This window comes from Camelus bactrianus, chromosome 2 (genome assembly GCF_048773025.1).
Source record: "Camelus bactrianus isolate YW-2024 breed Bactrian camel chromosome 2, ASM4877302v1, whole genome shotgun sequence".
In the NCBI taxonomy this organism is placed as follows: Eukaryota; Metazoa; Chordata; class Mammalia; order Artiodactyla; family Camelidae; genus Camelus; species Camelus bactrianus.
The window spans coordinates 87216555-87238197 of record NC_133540.1 but is presented as its reverse complement, the minus strand read 5'-3'; the positions used below and the strand labels follow the sequence as shown (position 1 = coordinate 87238197).

The window sequence follows — 21643 nt, the reverse complement described above, 5'->3', positions numbered from 1 at the left end:
AGAAATACCATGCAAACTGCAAATGTGAGCCATTTATGCAATTTTAAATTTTCTAGTAGTCATTTTAGGAAGTAAAAAGAATAAAATTACCTTTAATAACATATCATTCAATCCAATATATCGAAAATATTATTTTAACATGCAATCGATGTAAAAATATTAATGAGGTATTTTATATTCTTTTTTTCATACTAAGTCTTCAAAATTTAAGCACATCTTGGTTTGGACTAGCCACATTTCAGGTGCTTAGTGGCCACATGTGGCTGGTGGCTACCATACTGGCCAATCAAGTATGAAGTATTTAGCCAAGTGCCTATCACCAAGAAAGCATTCAAGGAATTCTGACTCAAAAGCATTCCCTGGGTTTAGCCCCAGGTTGGTTGCACCCCTTCCTCTGTTATAAGCATAGAAAAGATTTGTTAGCAGCACAAGCTTGAAGTCTCGCACTTCCTCCATTTCAGTTATTCTTGGCCTGTTTGCTCCAGGGAATAGGAGGTTGCCCTTTTTTCCCTTCTGACAGGAGCAGAGCGTTGTTAGCCCTGGAGCTTTTTCAGATGAGAGTTTCCCTGAAAATCAAGATAAAGAGTGTAACCTCCATAAAGGATTTCACGGGACTTGAACAGATTGCATCTGGCCGGGTGAATATTTAATGTGCTTTTATTACTACTGGAATACACCTGGAGTCAAAATTATATCATAAAAGATTATTTCTACCCCTGACGTGGGTAAACACCTTCCTTTTATCCTTCCCATCGCATTCCTCCTAGGTTTCCTTGGGAATCTAGCCCCAAGCAGTACAATTAATTCATTCGAATTGTCTCTTTTTTTCTGAGGGGAAGGTAATTAGGTTTACTCACTTATTTATTTTAATGGCGGTACTGGGGATTGAACCCAGGACCTCAGGCATGCTAAGCACCCACTCTACCACTAAGCTCTTCCCTCCCTCCCCTACCTGAATTACCTCTTTTACATCTGCTTGTGGCATCGCAGTTGCCTTTACCTGCTGAATTCTTGGGGATTGACAGGCTGAGCTAGGAACACTGCCTTCTGCTGGTGGCTATGTTAAAAGTAAGTGTGGATTGAGGAGTCAGACTCCCCAGGGGCCCTGGCAGGACCCCCCAGAAAGCCCACAGGGCAGTGTCCAACTGTCTTGGAAAGATAACACTTATATTTGTAGAATGGTAGAAACAGGTTCCCCAAGTTAGATCAAAATCAGACAGGCAGAGGAAACTCTGTTCCTAGTCCCTGAAGCTTGAGTCAGACTTGGAAACACCAGCCTAACCCAGGGTGACCTGGAAACATTCAGCCTGACCTGGGTCAACCCTGATGCAAAAGAATCTTTAGAATCTTGGCGAGCAGAGACTAATAATGCCATAACCTTCCTTAAAACCTTGCACAGCTCCCCGTTAGATAGAGAATACATTCAGGCTCCTCGGACTGACATTCAGAACCTCCCAAGGCTGGCCTGCTCACACAGTTCCCTTACTTCCCACTCATTCTCCTCTCTAATTGTATTATTCTACTTTCTGTTTTTCCCTTCCATGCTCTTTCTTTCTGAATGTTGTTCATGTTGTACCATTCACCTAAAAATCGCTTAATAGTTAGTCTTCACTACTATCTTTGAAGTCTCGACGCTAACCACACACCTTTCCAGAGATGAAATTTTTCCTTCCCTTTCTTTTACCTCCAATAGAGCACCCTTCTAAGTATCAAGCATTTAGCATTTTTAGTGGGCATTATAGATGCTTCAATAATTATCTTACCATTTCCCCATTATGTAGTAGTCACTCATTTGGGGAGAATGACTGCATGCAGCTATAATGATTGACTCTGGTAGAAACCACTATAATCGAATTCTACTCATGATTGGTTCAGGTATGGACAATAACCCAGCCTGAGTCAATCAGTGCATGGCACTCCCTAGGGGTCTGGTTCAGAGTGGTCCAGTTCTCAATGCAAATTCAATGGCTTGAGGAAGGGAAGACTTTTCTCATGCCCTCAATGGTATTTATCACTATAATTTTTTATTGAAGTATAGTTGATTTACAATTTTGTGTTAGTTTAAACTGTACATCCAAGTGATCCAGGTATATATTTCAGATTATTTTCCATTATAGGTTCTTACAAGATATTGCATATAATTCCCTGTGTTATATAGTAAATCTTTGTTGCTTACCTCATGATAATTTATGATTAATTCTTTTATTCACCAAAAATATTTGGGATGGTTGACTTTACCATTGAATTTGAGCTTCTGGAGGCTGTAAACCATTTACTGTTCTTCCTAGCTCCTAGCATAGTGGCTTACAAGGGGCTCTAAAAATGTTGGTTGAATTTGTATTCAGTCTCTGTGGACTTGGAGGACACACACCAAACTCATCCATGGGCCCAGACTCCTGGGTTTGTCCTTAGAATCTCTGGACTTTATTTTCCATGATACTGACAATATATGGAACAGGACTGGGACAGACTGACTAAATGTAAAGGATTAAATTAATCCTGAGTCATACATATACTCACTGTTCTTTGTACCAAGTCAAGCCAACTTTTCCCTAAATGTGGACTCTACCAGACTATAGCAGTTTCTAACCTGTGTTATCACATACCACCTTTGATCATCTCATTACGTGAAATAAAGATAATATGGAAAAGTTCCAGACTTGGTCAAGGTCACAAGACATCTAGATTACTTCTGAAATGCAGGAACATAGATAATTGGGCTTCTACTGGGGTGAATCATCTAATGTCTGTTTGTTTTCATTATTTTCCTGGAAAATTCTTGTGCTAACTAGAGAGTGACTTAACCTGAATAGCCAGCCTGACAGGCTTCTGTTGGTTTGGGACAGTAATTAAAATGTTTTTTAATCTCTCCAAACCACTTCACACATATGCAAAATTCAAACTGATTATTCCATTTTGTTTTGGTGTCAGAGCTTACAGAACAGTGGTAAGAGTGTGACCGCTGGTGCCAGACTGCCTAGATTTGAACCCTGGCTTTACTACTTACTAGCCGTACAATCTCGGAAAAGTTATCTGAACTCTCAGTGTCCTCATCTGTAAATGAGAATAATGCTGGTACTTACCTCATTGGATTTTGTGAAGTTTAAATGAGTTATCATATGTAAAGTGCCTAGAACTGTATAGTTAAGGTTGCAGTAAATATTAGAGCTGTAATTCAGAGGATTTCTAATGGGCCTCCAAATAAAACTAGTCAATGAATTTCAGTGATCTGTGCCTCTGGAGACCCCCATGCCAGCTCTGTAAGAGAGGAGGACATGGTAATGAGGTGGTAATAAGAAAACCACTTTCCTTTCCCTCAGCAGGCTGACAGTCTCTTGAGCCCTTAACTGGGAATCCGAACCCCTAGTTACTAGCTTCTTGATCTTGGGCAAGTTATTCAATCTCTCTGAGGTTCTTCTAGTTTTTGTTGTTGTTTGTTTGGGTGGGGAGATAATTAGATTTATTATTTACTTATTTATTTTAATGGAGGTACTGGGGATTGAACCCAGGACCTCATGCATGATAAACATGCACTCTGCCACTGAGCTATAGCTTCCTCCCATCTAGTATTTTTTCAGATGTAAAATGGGCATATAACCCCTACCTCACAGGATTACTGAAAAGGAGGAAAATATTTCAAGTGCCGACCAGTGTTCCTGACAAACAATAGAGGCTTCTCTCCTCAAAGCCCACCTTGAGTTTATTAAGGAGAGATAGCTTGAAATTATATTTAATAAACTATTTCCCTAAAATGAAATTTATCTTAATTTAATTATACTATTTGAATCAGCCACAAGACAAGTTTAAAGAAAGACTAACATTCTCCAAAAAGACATAAAGAAGGGGCATCATTTCAAACTATTCATTTAAACAAATTCCACTGGTCCACTATATATAAAAGAAAACTGTTTACACACATAAAGATTTTAACTATTGTTTAATTGTCTTTATAATTTAGCATTTAAAAAAGTTTTCTGAGTTATTTTGTTGTGTATATATTCAGCATTTCTATGTGTCAACTTTTTAGGGAGGCATGAAACCAATCTGTCTTATCTGAATAAAGCTTCTGGCCTTCTGTAAAGTTTCACATGAGTGCACCAGCAAGTTTTGTCCATCTTTGTAAATCTAATTTCTGTCCTATACAGAATACTTAAGAATGTTAATAATACTTATTGAACTCATATATAGTGCCAGGCACTTTTTTTGCTTCATCTCATTTAATCCTTAAAACATCTCCATCAGGTAAGTACTACATATTATTCCCATCTTATAGATGAAGAGTCTGACACACAGAGAGGTTAAGTAATTTGCCTAAGGTCACACAGCTACAAAATGATGGAAGTAGGATTCAAACACAAATGGGCTTTCGTGTCCACTGACAATGTTGAACTTTATCTGAGCCCTGTGCTCCCAAAAACAATTGAGATACCTCGTGGCCTTTTTGCATTCCAGCTAAAAGGACCGCCCCGCCTATGGGAAATAAGACCTGTCGTCATCCTAACTCAGGACTCTCTTGATTACATGCCTCTATAAAACTCCAGACTGTCTATCTTCCTTTAAGACATTCATTCCTCCTTAATGAACATTTTTCCCATAGCAGTAGCCTGAATAAGATGATTTCTTTAATTTTCCAGTGTGTTTTTTGTCTTCACACCAAAAACTTACCCACTCAGGAAAAAGTCCTCAGTATCTAAGAAAATAAAATCCAATTCAGAGAGCCCTAAACTGCTGTCCGGTACATAATGCCTTTTTTGGTAGAATGGCCCACACCCATTTCATCCGACCTCTCATAAGCACGTCAGAAGTTTTTACCAACAGGGACAGAAGGCAGATAGATCCCTAAGAAGATATGAGGTAAGGTGACTATAGAAAATGAAGACTGCTAAAGCTGCTAGCTGTTGCTAAACAAAGTGTAAACAGATTTGAGGCTTTAAAAACAGAACTCCTTTCCCCAAATCAATCTCTCCTACTTTCCGTGCGTCCTTCCCGCCCTCTCTCTTCCTAAATTTCACCCACATGCAAAGGTTCTTAATAGAAACCTTTAGCAAAATTCTTAACCAGCTCCACTGTGTACCACTGCACTACTTTCTAGGGTCTGGCAAAGCTCTCCATCTCACTCTCATATGTCCACCATATCTGGTACTGTTGGTATCCAAGATTTTACTTTTTTTCTCAAGATCCAGAGAAAAGCTTTCCTTTTTCTTCTAATATTTTGTTTTACCATAGATGGTAAACAAAACAAACTGTTTTTACAGTGTTCTTTTGGGGCAATTTTAATAAAGCTCTTAGTTAAAATAAATTTGGGAAATGTCTAGAAGATGGGAACAAATATTGGTAAGGTCATTAATCAGAGTAGTTATATTATCAACAATAACTATCTAGGCTTCTGTTGTCATTGTCTCTTCTTTATTACAGAAATTATGGCCCATTCACAGGACACATCATTTCTTAGCAAGGGCTTTAGCTACACCTGGCATTTTTATAGTCATGATAGCAGGTAATATTTAACTTTGGATGACAGAGTGAATAGAGAATTGGAGAGGTGTTCACCATTAGCAAGGAAAGAATGGGTTGGTTTATGCTGTCAACCCCGTAGAAAATCTGGTGATTACACAGGACCCGAGGGGTCCCTTCAGGACAGAGCTGGGGGGCGGTGGGACAGGGGGAAAGGGGAAAATTACAGAGATGATCAGAGAGACATCCCCTGAGGCCCAGGAACTGGATGCTGTTTGGAAGGACTGGAACTCAATTTAAGAAGTAATTATTTTGTACCATCAAATTTTAAGATTTTATTTCAGAGGATTGGGCCTGCTCAGCCTCCTTAAGTTCTATATAAAACTCAGGCATTATATTTGACTGGGACCCTCATTCCTTTTTTCAAAAGCACTTATTGAGGTATGATGCACATATAAAAAGCTGCACATATTTAATGTACACAAGTTGGTAAGTTTGGAGATAAGTGTATACCCACCATCACCATGATCAGTGCCATAAACATCCCTCTTTATTATTATTTTGTGTGTGTGAGATAAGAATACTTAACATAAGATCTACTCTGTTAGCAAATTTCTAAGTATCCAATACAGTATTGTTAACTATAGGCTCTCTACTGGACAGTAAACCTCTAGGACTTACTCATCTTGCATGACTGACACTTTGTACGCTCTGACTAAGACGACTCCGTTTCCCCCCTCCTCAGCTCTTGGTAACCACCATTCGACTTTCTTCTTCTATAAGTTTGACAGTTTTAGATTCTTCACATAAGTGGTATCATGTAGTATTTGTCCTTCTGTGACTGGCATGTTTCCCTTAGCAGAATGCCCTCCAGGTCCAGCCATGTTGTCTCAAACGTCAGGATTTCCTTCTTTTTTAAGGCTGAGTAACAATATATCCACTGTATGGCCACGCAGCAGCCACTCCCTGTATGTAGAGATGGAGGCGCATCTGTCGGGGGAGATGAGTCAACAGCACAAAGAGAGGACGTAATAATGCCAGTGTGCAGAGGAGGCAACACGTCCTACAGGACAGATAGGAGGAGGGGGTCCCAAGGGGCTTTGGAAGCTTGTGTGAGAATTCTCGGGGCTTTGGGCTAAGTCCCTGTCAGTAGCTGCCATGGGATGAAGAAGCTGAAACTGAGCAGAAAGCCAGCCAGGACAGGTGCTAAAAAGTCGCCAGCACTTTATGATTAGAAAGAAATTGCTGTGGGATCACAGATCGCTGTTTTGGGAACATGAGGTTTTTGTTTTTTTTTTTTTTTAAGCTGTTTATATTTTCTGTAATTTAGATCCTTTTTGTTCTCTCTTAGTGTTTTGTATGGTTTTAAAATGCTAGTCTGGTCAGCTGTGCTAAGAGGAACCAAGAAAGAGGTTTTTGTCCAGTTTGGACCAGAGTTTTAAAGGGAAAGCGGCTTACCAACCGCCTGACATGGTGGAAACAACGGATGCTGTTGCATCAGGGAGAGAGCCTCAAAGGGAAGGTAAATTTAGGGCAGCAGAGTTAGAAACCCTTGTTAGGACATTCCCCCAACACTGAGATGTGTTTATCAAATATGGGTCCATCTTTTCATCCCCACAGTCTGTTACTCCCCTAGCGGCCCAGACAAGAGGCAAGAAGGGACCTCAATGAACAATGAGAAGGAACAGTGCATGGGATTGGTGGCCCAGGGCTGGAGTGGGTGAGTAACTATGGAGTTTGCTCTCCAGAATGGAGCCAACAAACAGAAAATCTGGTCTTTGTCAGGAGATGGGGGAGGGGAGTTCAATGTGAGCATGAACCACTGGGTGCCAAATATTCTAGCATGCAGGTTACCAAATCTTTTTTTTTCAGTCAGTGAAGGAGAAGACACACGTAGGCTGCAGAGGACCCTAGCCAATGCCTAGGAAGGGGACAAGTGAGGGTTCCTGGGCTAACACAGCCCCTGAAGCAAACTGGACCACAGGACAGAACTTGGGTAGAGAGCTGGAATCTAAAGCAGAGATGGGAGCAGAAAAGACCATAGTCGTGACAGAATTGGGGGTGCCATGAGGACTGGGGACCACCCGGGCACTGTGGCCCTGAGGCATGGAAGAGTTAAATACTTTCAGACCCCACCCAGGCCTGGTACTCTAGGCCTGCTGCTAGAAGACCTTTGGTAGCTACAGATCAGTAGAGCTGGGAATGGGCAGCCACTGTCACTGTCAAAGTCCCAGGCTCTGTCCTGCCCTCACAATCTGTTCTGGTTATCTAAAACTGAGTAACACGCCAACACGTAGTGGCTTAAGACAACAACAGTCCTTTATTTTGCATTTCAGACAGGGCAAGGGAGGGACCACTCTGCTCCATGTGTCTGGGCCCCATGACTCCAATGGCTGGGACAGCACAGGGCTGGCAGGGCATCTCCCGTGGTCTCTCCTTTGTTCTCTCCAGCATAGGGCCTCAGGGTATCTGGGCATAGTGGTGGCTCAGGGTTCCAAGAGCAGTAATTTCCAGAGACCCAGGCAGAAGCTGCAAGATGTTTATGATCTATCTACAGAAGTTCCAGGATATGGTGATTTAGTGATTTCTAAATCCAGCCCAAGTTCGAGGGAAATGGTATAGATCCCACCTCTCAATAGAAGGAGTGTCAAAGAATTTGCCACCAGTTTTAATGCACCCCAACATCTCACCAAATCCTCAGCAGGATCTCCCAGCTGAACTCCCTGTTCCCAGATTTTCAGTGATGGCGGCCAGGAGGCAGTAATGCAAAGAGTAGAAACAGTGAGGGCTTTGGAAGCCACCAGGCCAGCATTCTGGTCCAGGCAGGATCCACCACTCAGCAACTGTTTGAGCGTGTTAGGTTACTTATTACTTCTCAGAGCCATGGTTTCCTTGTGTGTAAAATGGGAATTGTACTACCATAGTGGCCAAGAAAATGTACTTCTCTGATCTTCCAGTGCAGAGCCTAACTGACCAACAGCCCTCAGCTGCTGAACCCTAAAATCTAGCCTCAGATTCTCATCCACAGCTTGGTATGGAGGTCAGTTTCCTGGGGCTGTTTCCAGTCCGTGCCTAAGTACAAGAAGCCTATTTCTGAGGGATGCTGGACTCCTGGGACACGCCAGTTACACTTGAGGGCCCCTCGTGGCCTTGCTGAACTGTCTTAGAGCTACACTGTCCTATAAGATGCTTCCTTCCACTCAACCTTTCTTGCCTCTCTCCTTCACAAAAGTCACACCTGTATCCCAGGTGCAGCTCCCTGTCCGCTTTCCCTTATAAGTCTCTTACATGGTGCTCCTGTCTGGCACTGCTGTGGGGGGACTGAGATGAACAGCCATCTCCTCACAAGGCTGCTGTGGGTATGAAATAGGTGTGTATAAGCACCTAGCCAAGGCCTGGTATACAGTTGACGTTCATTCAGCATTTATTGAGCTCCTGCTGAGTGCAGACTTTGGCCTGGCTGCCTGGCACATACTGGTGCGCAAAGCAGGTTCCTTAACTGCTTGAAGCCTCTTGCCCACTGAGGCAGAATAAAGTCCCAACTCTCCTACGGGACACAAGAGCTCTTTAAGGTCTGATTCCAAGGGTCCTCCACACCTCCCACCCCACACTGTACACAGCTGAGCCTAGAGTAAAAAGGCACTTACTTCTTTTTCCCTACAATTTTGCTCTTTCTCCCACAATGTCTTAACACAGCTCTTTCTTCTCGCTTGTACACATCCTTCACGTGACAAACCCTTACACATCCTCCAAGACCCAGTTCAACTGTGGGGTCCTCGGTCCCCCGGGCAGAGGTGCTTGCACAGATCTGAGCACGCATTTCGTAAACGCACTGGTTACACGGTGCCTTAATCGCTCTAACAGTGTCCCCGCGAACATGAGCTCATCTAGAGCCGGGGCAATGTCGCATCCATCCTGAATCCCCCGCGCTTGGCACTCGGTAGGCCTGCAGCTCGTATCTGAGGAGGGGGTGGAACAAGCCGAGGAAGCCGGGCGATTTTCCAGGGTGACCGCGGGGCCCGCGGCGAGCGGGCGGAGGCGTGGCCGGGGTCAGGGAGCCGCGGGCGCTGGGGGCCGCCCGGCCTGGCCGCGGGTCGCGCGGGCCGAATCGCGGCGGCCGACGCTGGGCACATGACTGCGGGCTCAGCCTCCGCCCCGCCCGCTTCCCCGCGCAGTTGCGGCCTGTCGTCTCCCGGGGCTGCGGCGAGCCCGGCCGGCCAGCATCCCCGCCCTGCGCGCTCCCTCTCCCTCGCGAGCTGCGTCAGGCGCCGCGGCTGCCCCGGCCCGGGAAAGCGAAACCAAAGCGGGCCCTTCCACTCCCCGCCTGCCGGCCGGGTGCAGGGCGGCTGCGCTCGCCCAGCCGCGGAGCCGGGAGCCTCGCGCACCGGCCGGGCCGCGGGCGTCCGACGGTCCCCGGTCTACCGGCCGCTACTGCGGCGGCCGCTCCTCCCTCCTTCCTTCCCGTCCCGTGGCCGGCCAGGCCCGTGAGCCGCGCGCAGAATGGGCAGGTGCTGCTTCTACGCGGTGGGGACGCTGTCCCTGCTCCTGCTGGTGACCAGCGTCACGCTGCTGGTGGCCAGAGTCTTCCAGAAGGCCGTGGACCAGACGATCGAGAAGGTGAGGCGTGGCGGGCTGTGTGTGTTTGTGTGTGTGCACGCGCGCTCGCGGGTTGTTGGGGGGACACTTACAACCCCCTCGCCCCCCGCCAACCCCGACTGCTGAACCTTGTGCAGGGAGGATCTGGACCCTGGCGAACCCTCCGGACTACAGCCTTCCTTTCTTCCTTGTCTTCTTGGGGTTGGTTGGTTAAAGAAGAATGGAGAGGAATGAGAATGACTGTGTACCCTTTATAGTAATAGAAGAGACTACAGATCTAGATATTTTTAAGGCTTTCACTTATATTCTGTCATACTCCCTCTGCATCCCCGCTACGTCCCCGTCTCTGTTGGACTCAAACTCATTTCCCTTCCACTTCGTGAGGAAACAAAACTAAATGAAAGACATCACAGCCGCAGGTTGTTAGCTGCTTGCTGAGGCCTTTGAAGTGGTGTGTGGTCAATCGTGTTCTTGCCTTCTGGGCTGAGCAGCGCGCAGTCGGTAGCTAGGGCCAGGCCTCTGGGCTGGGTGACATTTCAGGCCATCAGAGTCTGTGCTTACTGGCTGACTTAGCTTGGTATCTTGCACCAATAGTCTGCATTGCTTTGTCTCACAGTGGATTCTTGCTCTTCTCAAAAAGCCATAAATTCCAGGCAAAGATGCATTTAGATTCTTAAAATAATCTGAGCCTGTGTCTTCCCCCTAGGTAAGAGAGCTGGAGAACTGGTCATTTCAAAAGACTTCTCTATCCTATGACTGCAGTGATGGTCATTTCTTCTGCCCTTTCACCCACATCCAGCAATCTGTATGGAAGGGGGAACAAGGGAGAGTTACTGAGATCACTTTTTCCTTAAAAAAAGATGATTGGAGCAGCCTGTCTTGTTAGCACCCACAATCCCATGCTAACAAGAAAGCCATGGTTTACAGTTGCTATGGGCCAGATAAAAACACCCAGGCCTGGTCCAGTTTGATCACTGCACTTCCAGTTAGCAAAGTTGTCTCGCTCCAGGTGGCAACAGACATACACCTTTTAAAAGAGATTTTTAAAAGCCATCAATGACTTGAAATCTGACAGTTAAAGGCAGCTTTTTAAAAAAATGTCATGGCAAAGTATAGTTGAATTTTTTAAAAGTTCACGTTGCCAAGAGGAGACGAGGCCCCAGTCTAAGCTTCTCAGAGGCCATGTTTTCCCTGAACACCCATATTCAAGGGGGAAAAAAAAAACTAAACTGAATCTCTCCACTCCCATACACCTGCACATCCATGGCAAGATTGTTTAAGGATGTAGCCTCTTACTTGAGTGACTAGACTTAAGCAATCCAGTTATAGACAATTGGATTTTCTTGTGTGGCTTTGAAAGGCTGTTTCAGGAGAGCCCTGTGAGATGAGTGATCTCCCCAGTGCCTCAGATATTACCAGCCTTCAGATGCTCTGTGGGTCTACATTTCATGAGGGGCAGGGCAGGGGGGCAGGGACAGTGGTTGTAAGGCAGCTTGGGGCTTGAGTTTTGTTGACATTTGATGATTGGCTTTTCAAGATGGTTTTTTCCATGACGAATGGACTCTGATCCCTAATACATTATAGTACAGGGGAAGTAGACTTTCAGAATTGCCTAACCACAATAAGGAATAATGTGGTGTGTGAAACTTACAGGGCTAGTTTCAGTGAACAGGTGTGGGAATATTGTGAGTCAACCAGAAGTCATACATTACTATCATTACCGTTCTGCTCTCTCACCTGTAGGATAGTGGGAAAGAGTAAGGACCGCATGTCAACCCGTGGGCATGAATCCTGGCTCCACCATGTGCTAGCCAGGTAACCGTAGGCTAGTGCTTAACCTTTCTTAATTCTAGATTTCCCCATCTGCAAATGCGGATAATAACAACCCATGTAAATAAAGGGATTATAAGAGTAGAGAAAATGGACTTACTTTTCATGGGATAGAGTTAGTGCTTTGTAAATGATAACAGTTTTATTTCTGTTAGAGGCCACATAAGCAAAGAAAAAATACACGAGATTTGAAGTCAGACACCCTATGTTCAAATCCTAGCCCTGACATTTCCAAGCTTTTTGACTTTGGCCAAGTTACTTAACTGCTCTGAGCCTCAGTTTCATTACTCGGAGAAACGAGGATGTGAGCTATCTTTGTCTCAGTGGTGCCTTTATCGCAAAGCTTACAAAGCTTAAGCTTTGGGTCCCTCACTTGGACAGGCCCTTCCAAGGCCCTCTACCTACCTGTATCCAAAAGTTTCTTTTTCTTAGGAAGGGCCTTGGCACATTGTATAAGCTTCACACATACCCAGGATCTGCCTGTGTGTGTGCTGAGACTGAGTAAGGTGGTCTCTGTAAAGCACTGAGCACAGTCAGGCACAGTATAGGAGGGCAGTTATCGCCGCCATCATTATTTGCATTAGTCTTGTTATGGAAAATTTCATTCAAAACTTTAACACACTTGTAATATACTCCACCCTGATACTCCCAGTTCTTAATTTTTTTGCTTGAAGATTGTCCATGTCCTGGCTTGTCTACATTGAAAAGAGAAGAGAGAAGAGGGATGAAATTCAACTGAGTAGGTTGGGCTACAAGTGAGATGCTAAGTGACATAATTCCTACTAGAAGAATCTGTCTTGTAATAATTGTCCCTGAGCCCTGCAGTGACTAGCAGTGATTCAAGGGAGATTTTAATTTTGACTGTTGGATAGAGTAGGGGGAACTGAGACAATGTGGTTCCATTCTTGGCTTGTTATGGTTATGCCTTGCATTGAGAAAGCCCTGTAATTATTTCTCTGTACTGTTCTCAGTTGCAGAAGAGGCAGAGTGATGTCTCTGTTCTTGTCTGCCCACACTCCAGTCCTGGGGGACACGCTGAGCATTAACCATGCCTTTTCTGTGGAACCATTTTGACCTCCCTGAAGACAGAGCTTTGCAGAGACCCAGCAACCTCTTTTCCTCCCTAGAGCCTGGAAGGGTGGGATTTTATACTTCATTTCTTTTGGTAACCCCACTAATTGTCCTGGCACCTAGTGTAGTACCTGGTACATGGTAGGTAGCTAAATGCCTACTGCCTCACCTTTGATCGTTTTAGTTGAATGAACAGTGTCCTGAGAGTCAGCAGAACTTGGTTGAAATTTCTTTTTCTGTCACTGACAGATTCTTGGATTAAGTTAGACAAGACAAGTTGCAAAATTAAAACCTCAAAACCTCAGGTTCCTCACTTTGAAAATGAGGGTAATGAGAACACCTACCTTAGGGTTGCTGCAAGAATGACGTAAAATGATGGACGTAAAGCATCTAGCACAATCCCTCCCAAGTGCCTAAATTCGTTACTATTATTTGTATAGGCAACATATTTGTAGAGCCAACAATCAACATTGGTTATTGCTTCTAGATATTCTTTTCTCATCTAGGAACTGAAGCATGTATAGTAAATCAAGTTCCTTGTAACTCCAAATTTTGGAGATTCTGTGACACAGGCTTGTGATCTTTGCTTGAGAAAAACTCTGCAGCTCAGAGTATTACGTTTCCCTTTAGACTTGCAGACAGTTTGAACATTTCTCAGAAATGGGGACACAGAACTGGCCAAAGTCAGAGCTGGCTAATAAGAGATGGGCTGGCAAGGGAAACAGTGAGAGGGCAAGGGGCTGTTCACACTTTGCTTCCTATTCACAGACCAAGGAAGGACCCTAGCATTAGGTCTCAGGGATGAGATGAACAGTCAGATTCACTTACCCTTTGCCTGAACCTGAGGCTCTGGGCAAGTACCAACCGGCCTCTTTGGGGAGCCAGAGCAATTTTGGAGCTGCTCTAATGCTACCAGAAATATATTTAACAAAATAACATTGATTGGTGAATATGTGTGGTCTTCTTTCTTAAAGTCAAATGAGTAAAATAGCTTCATTGTTGTTTATGTGAAGACAAGCAACTACATATAATCTTAAAGGACTCCTTCTTGTCTATCTGCCTCATCTTCTGAGTTGCCTTTTTTCAGAATTATGAAGATGTAATCTTAGATTAAGAAAAAACCATAAGCATAACTTAATTTGTTATTTTATAGTCAAGGAAACAGACTTTGTCACTTTTAAAATGAATGTGGTAGGTATAGAATTATCATTATAGCTACGTGACACTGGAAACGTAGATAAGTGACTTATCAAAGACCAAGTGGAGAGGTTAGGCGGGCAAGCTTCTAATTCACTTTTCCTGTCCTGAGGATGACCAAATGTCCCATTGCCTGAAGTGTCCTAGTTTATTTACACCTGTTTTCCTGGAATAATTGCTAGCACCTTCTTTCCTTTCAAAAGTTTCCTGGTGACAATAAACTCTACCCTCACACACCACATTGTCTTCTACTTCTTGGCACTAAAGAGGAGCAGTGCTCTCTGAGGAAATGAGGAGAATACTCAAGTTAGCTCAAGAAAGGGAAGTTTTTTTACCTTTTTGTGAAGCTAGAAGAGGAAGCTTGTAGAAATCAAAGGGTGAGGAGCACAGCACAGTGTGGCCTCCCACAAGAACAGTAGAAACTGGAAAGTCAGCAGGAGCCAGGCACACTCTGTGTCTCCCACTCCTTCCTCTGCTTTCCCCTCCAGCCAGTGTTTCCACGGGCCCCAGCTGTTTACTCATCTGGGGCTTCCCCAGCCCCAACCGCCAGTCAGCCCTCAGCTGCTGAGCCTCCTATGAATAGGCTTCATCCCTCAGTTTCTCCTTTCCAGATTCGTGGCAGAGTAATGAGATTGGCTCAGTACAAGCAGAAATCACAGATGGATAAACAGAGGCTGTATCCTTGCAGGAAGATTCTTCAGCTCCTAAGCCATATTTCCAGCTCCTCCCTGGCTTTTAGAAATGTGATCTGGTGATATCAAAATCACATTATGTACCATTTGCAGCAACATGGATGGTCCTAGAGATGATCATATTAGGTGAAGTAAGTCAGACAGAGAAGGACAAATACCATATGATATCACTCATTTGTGGAATCTTAAAAAATGATACAAATGAACTTATTTGCAAACCAGAAGTAGGCTCACAGACATGGAAAACACACTATGGTTACCAAAGGAAAAAGGGGTGAGAGGAGGGATAAATTAGGGGGTTGGGATTAACATATATGCACTATTATGTATAAAATAGATAAACAACAAGAACCTACTATATAGCATAGGGAACTATATTCAGTACCTTGTATTAACCTATAATGGAAACGAACCTGAAAAAGAATGTATATATGTATATAATTGAATATCTTTGTGTACCTGAAACTAACACAACATTGTAAATCAACTATACTTCAGTTTAAAAAATTGTATTGTGTTTCTTCCAACATCTCACTAATTCATGGGGCCTGTGAGTGCATTCATTATTAATGGTTAAGACAATGGAGTAGAACAGTAGTTCTCAGTGTAGTCCCTAGACTCTAGGAACCATAGCAGAATCACTTATGGAGATTTAAAAAACACAGATCCCACCAGCCCTGCAGAATCAGACTCCTTAGGAATGGCACCCAGGTTAGGGAGCTAACCATGAAGTTCATGACTGGTTTGGATGGTGATTATGTTAGCCTATGTTTTCACTCCTTAAGATGGCAGTTTTTTTTTTTTTTTTTTGAAGCCTTTGTATTTTATTCTTTTTTTGTTTATTTATCTGATAAAAAGCACATGCCATTATAAAAAGGCAGATCGAACAAAAATTAATAAAACAGAGATAACTACTGTTATACATATTGTTCATTATTCTGTATGTTTTACTTATGCATATATAGTGGCATATACTTTACAGAAATGGAGTTCTATTCTTACACTTTATTTTTTATTTCAGCTGGTATAATTGACATATAAAAGAGATGGTCATTCTGATTGGGGCTATTACTACTAGTAGTTACTATTATTCTGCAAGTTTAAAGGAAAGATTTTTTTTTTTGTAGAGAGGGGAATTTTCTTGCTTGTTAGAATTGTTTTTGCTTCCTTGCTTAATAATGTGCAAGATTGCATTGTCAGGCCAAAGCAAAGCGGCCATCTGTTCTGCCAGACACTTGCTTGTTTCCCAGGGAGGAATCAGCAGGTGGGATTATAAGATCATTAATGAAAACATAGGATGTTGGCCAAGTGACTAGGCATTTATGGCCTACATCCTCAAGATATATCCTATATACACATGATGCTCTAAATGAAGGGACCGTTTTTATCAAAGCTGGTAACTAGTCAAAAGCAACCAAGGAGGATAAATCTGCTTTCAGTGTCTGCTCTCTGTGTCTAAGAGCATGTTTAGGTATATACTTTGTCAGTCATCCATTTATTTAGCAGATATTTACTGAGCAGGGACCATTTGTGAGGCAGAGTGCTAAGAGCTATGGATACAGCAGTAAACCAGACAGTCCCTACCCTTATGGAATTTATAATCTAATTCAAAACTTTTGGGGCTCAGGCCCCTTTATTCTCTTAACAATTATTGAAAACCCCAAAGAACTTATGTTTCTGTAGGTTTATCTGTTGATATTTATAGTATTAGAAATTAAAACCGATACATTTTTAAAACACAAGCATACACAAGCACATATTCCATTAGCTGTCAGAGCGGTGACGCCATTACAAGCTGTGTAGCCTCTGGAAAACTCCACCACACGCTCATGAGAGAATGAGAGTGATAAAGGCAGATGATGCATCATTATGGAAATAGTTTTTACCTTGAGGACTCCCTAAAAGGGTCTTTCCTGGGGACCCCCAAAGGTCCTCAGATCACACTTTTGAGACCTACTGATCTGGTGTATATTTCATTAATTACATCGATTTTTAGAATAAATTTTAAAATTGCACAATATCCCTGTTTTGTTTCTGTAAGGCCAGTTTGGAAACTATATTATTAATGTTTTCAAACCATCAGGATTTTGTTTAGTTTGCTATACATTTTATATATGTCTTTTTAGTTTCCCCACGAGTCCAGCATGAAAGACAGTAGTTTGGGCCATCAGTGATGCAGTTTCAGTGAACCTGTCTTTTCCTGCGTTTTGACCAAGCTAGACTAGAACGTTAGCATCTCTGTAACTGAATGACTCAATAATTCCCCTCTAGCCTCAGCCCTGCCAGGGGTTTTCAATCCACATGATGTAATTTAGTATTTAAAGCTAGCCTGAAAGCTCTCTTTGAAGGTAGGGGTTCTGCCATAGGTAGCGTTATAGCACCTTCCCATTCTGCTGAATGGCTGTCATACAGAATAGATGGCCGTTAGCATCGCTTGGATGAATGGAAGGGTGAAACATTCATCTCTGGGACGATTTTGTTTGTGTGTCGTTACTCAGCTTCACATTTTTGTTCCGCTGTGTAGGTCAGTGGTCATATCTGATGCCTTTCCAGTCTGGACACTTCACCTGATAATCCACTTTCCGGCTTCCCTTGAAACACGTGGCTGCTTTGCAGTGCTGGTCCCACCACAGTCCTGTGTGGCAGCAGCCTGGGCAGAGTAGAGGCCACTCTGCAGACGGGACCTCCCCCCTGCTCCCACCACCGCCACACTCCTCTTGTCTCCTGACTCCAAGGCCCAGTGAAGGTGCCCTTCATCATGGTGCCTGCTCTGCTGTCTTAACAGAGTAGAGAAATACTGTTTCTGATGCTCTTTACCAAGAGAAGGAAAATGAAAGCCTGATGAAGGGGTCATGTGTTTAAAATAATGGGAGACGGCACATTTCTGTGTAGAAGTGACCGTTATTACTAGGGTTTGGCCTGCAAACATGTACAAAACTGCACCTGCTTCGTCACTGACCTTCGCCACCTGGCCCCTTCGGCATCCGAGTTTTACACTAAATAAGGCAGGATGCTATCATTATAGGAATGTAATCATTACTCTTGCAAGTGCCATTTTAAAAGGATGTGGCTTTTAATAATATACATCTGATAATGCACAGTAATGGAAGGCAGAGGAGACGTAGATATAAATAGGTGATGAAAACATCACTTATTTCATCTGTGAGATATAATCACAACCAAACAGGTTGTTAAAATATGAATCCTGGCTCCACAAGGTACACACAGGACCAGGCATTGTTGTCATGGCCACGCTTCTTATTTATCCACATCCTAAAAATCCTTTTTCTCATCCACTCCTTGACCACTTCCCCAGCCCCCTCCAACCTCCACATATATGTCCCCAATTTTCACCGGATCGTTTTGATAAAGCTTCCATCTGGCTGCTGCTTTTTCTCCCTTTAGGCTGGTAATTCTCAACCATGGTTTCACATTTGCAGTTACCTGGAAACATTTAAAAAATAACTCTTGCGGGTGTTCCATGGCAGGAGCTTTTTTTGGGATAGCTGTTCCACCCTCTTGTCCTCTATGTAATTTATAGATAGAGTAGCAGCTTACACATCAGCTAACATTTGAGCCTCAACTGTCAGATCTCATTAGCTGAAATTATTACAGTTGCCATTAGAGCAAAATGAGTTCAACAACTGTGACTTTTTTTTTTTTTTAAAGGCCAGTGCATTTGTTCCAGAGTTAAAATAAGGTCAGAGAATAAGGGTAGGATGTTAATGGCAGCTTATTTCTTTTACCTCCACAGAGAATTTTAAAAGGTAAGTAGTGCAAATTACTTACGTTACTACAAGAGTCAGCGTTGGGTTTGGTTAATTACAGGGAGACTTTTTTTAAATGATACAGCCAAACTGGCGTTTTGATATTTGGTGAATTTTATTAATCTGGAGCCCACCGAGAATTATCTACATGCTTTTAGATCAGGTTCTCAAAGTTGGTCTGCATTATCTCTGGGTAAATTTAAACTGTGTAGATGACAACATGGATGCTGAATTTGTGTTTAATTATTAAGTAGCACTTTGTTGAACTAAAAAAACAACCAGCAGTGCTCTTGAGGCCTGGAAGTTTCCTTAAAAGTATGACTTACTCCCATCAAAGCCTTACGCAACTCCCTGAGTGCTTATTTTTATCATTTGGACGTGGCTTAGGCCAGGACAGCTGGTTCAGCAGCCCTCCTCGTGCTGCCTTCCTGGAAGATCTCTGCCAGGCTGGCTTGGAGGGGTTGTGTCTTGCAGCTATACCAAGTCGTGTCAGCCCCCAGCAGACGCAGATAATCCAGCCCATACCTGCGGAAAGGTGGGCTGTTGGTGTTGCTGGTGCATAAAGGGCCTGCCGGGGAATGACACATGATGGCAGGTGACAGCTGCATCAGATCACTGCAGGGCTTACCACACATGTCAAGGGCCTCACACTTTATCCTGCAAGCAGTGAGGAGTGTCTGCCCTGATAGGCACTGTTAATAGAACTCTCTAGAAGCTGAGGTGGATCATGACTTTGAAAGGAGCATGGCTGGAGAGAAGGAGGCCAGTTAGGAAACTATCTATCACCTAGTTACCTGTTAGGAGCTTGCCTAACACTGAACAGTATTGCCACAGTCCATGCTGGTGATGAAATGGGCACAGGAACAGAAGCAGCGAAGAGGAGGTAAAAGCATTAAGACTGAGTGACTGGTTAGGGGAGAAACTCATGAGTCCCTTTTTTGGTCACACTGATGTTGAGCAGCCTGGGAGGTTTCTAGATGGGGACTACAGGATGGGTCCATGCAGCTGGAATGATCCTAGTAACTGCAGGCAAAGCCTTCTTTGGGCCGTGCATGTAAGTGTCCACGGTCACATGCATGCTGATTGTGTGTCCTTGGTTACATGTCTTCTTGGGAACAGGGTCTATGCTTGTCAGGCATAGAGAAAGCTCCCACTATATACATATTGGCTAATTAACTGAAAAGTAAGTTTTTCGGTCCAAAGATGATTTGACTGTTGACAGTGCAGATTAACCACATAACTTGATCATCTTTCCAAGATTTCTTTTGATGGTACTGCCCCATTATTATGCCTGGAAAAACTCATAATATTCTGCTTGGCTAACATTAATAAACAATATCCAAAGTCTCATTGTAAAACCGACTTAGGACCTTACGTGATTTTTAATTTAGTGTAAGTGGAAAACTTGCTGGTTGCAGGGCTGTCTGGTGACCCTCACCACCACAGCAGACACCTCAGTGAGGAGGATCAGTTGTTCCCAAGCCACGGCTTTATGTTTAGACTAAGCAATGGGCACCTTGTGACCAGGGACACAGGCATATTATATCATGTGGAATGGATGACTTCTGTACCAAACATCCTCCTGGCCTGAGGTTAGGGTTATTACTTGTTAGTTTCTGAGTCCTTCCTTTGCAGAGCAAGCTCCAGGGAATGCCCTGAGGATCCGGGGCAGAAACTGGAGTTCAAGGTTAAAACAGAGGCATAATGGCAGGCATAATGAGGTAGAGGAGCCACCTGGACACTCGAGAGCTCAGTTCTCCCTTTCTTAGGTCCCCAAGGGTCCGTTCCGGCCCAGGAGTTCACCGTGACCTCACATAGCTGCCCTAGTTCCCTTTCTTTCTTCCAGAGGTAAGGGCTGACTCCCCAGGAAGGTCACAGCCCAGGTGATGACTTCTCCATAGTTTTCATGATCTTTCTGGAGTAATGTTGCCAAATAAAATGCAGGACGCCTAGTTAAAGTTGAATTTCAGATAAACAATGAGGAATATTTAGTGAATCTGTGCAATATTTTGATTCACTTCAGTTTATCAGTTCTTAATGTCCTACTATATTCATTGCTCTCTAGTGCACTTTTTCTTGAATTGTCTGATGATAAGGTGCAGACATTACAACACTTTGCCCCTGAATCCTTCAGCATTTAATCCTAAGAATGAAAGCATTTCTGACATAGCCCATGCAACAGTTGGGACATCCTTGGGCATCTTGTGTTTTTACTCACTAAATCCGGAGGCTCTGCTTTGGGGCTGCGGTGGACTGGCAGCAGCTACCATGGCTGAGCATGGGCTTTGCAAACCCACAGACCTGAACGTGGGGGGATTTGACGTGACCTACTGGCTCTGTGGGTTTGGGAAGGCCGGTGCCACCATTTCCTTATTTGCAAAAGTGAGAATTCATACCCTGCAGCATCAGCGCAAGGCTTAGAGTTAGTGGACATAAGGCCCTAGCACAGGACCTGACCCCTGGAGACTTTCAGTAAATAGCCGCTGGCCATGGGAGTAATGGTAATTGTCCTCTGAGTTGAATGTCAGGGGAAGGAGATAAAAATAAAGAAGCAACTATTTTAGAAGTGTTGGCAGCTGTATTTATAAACTCCCCTCTGTTCTCACATTCCCTTCCCTACTTAGTGTGTACGCACGCACGTACGCACGCACGCCCGTACGCATGCACGCACCCACGCACACGCACCATGCCATCTACTCTGGAATTTACAGTGAGTTCCTTGACAAACATCTAGCCATTTGGGGTGGAGAAAGAGACATATTAAAGGTGCAAGAAAAGCCAGTGCTCTTGAGAGCAAGATCTGAATGGGATCAAAGGTGCTGTGAGACACGTCTGGGGGTTGACTCAGCTGATAGTGACCAGGGAGAGGCCGGTGACTGGGGTGGAGGCAGGCAGTGAGGGGAAGCCCAGGTTGTAACAGCATCTGCAGTCAGCGTGGCTCTGGCAAGCTGTCAGGGATCGATTTTGTTGTTAGGTTTTTTTCGTTTGCTTTGTTTAGCAAAGGACTCCAGTAGGCCAGATGTTGATTTCGAGTCT

The 21643-nt window shown here is 43.8% G+C and overlaps 1 protein-coding gene and 1 non-coding gene across 2 annotated transcripts in view; one reads left to right on the top strand and one right to left on the bottom strand.

Moving 5' to 3' along the window:
- Positions 1-3484: 3484 nt before the first annotated feature.
- TRNAD-AUC (transfer RNA aspartic acid (anticodon AUC)) lies at positions 3485-3557 on the bottom strand. Its single transcript has one exon. It is a non-coding gene; the product is annotated as a tRNA-Asp (tRNA).
- Positions 3558-9535: 5978 nt separating this feature from the next.
- Positions 9536-21643, top strand: part of SCARB2 (scavenger receptor class B member 2) — a 67344-nt gene continuing 55236 nt past the window's right edge. The window contains exon 1 of the mRNA XM_010969304.3: positions 9536-10071. Coding sequence (XP_010967606.1) covers positions 9955-10071 — 117 coding nt within the window. The 5' untranslated portion in view covers positions 9536-9954. The remainder of the gene's footprint in view (positions 10072-21643) is intronic.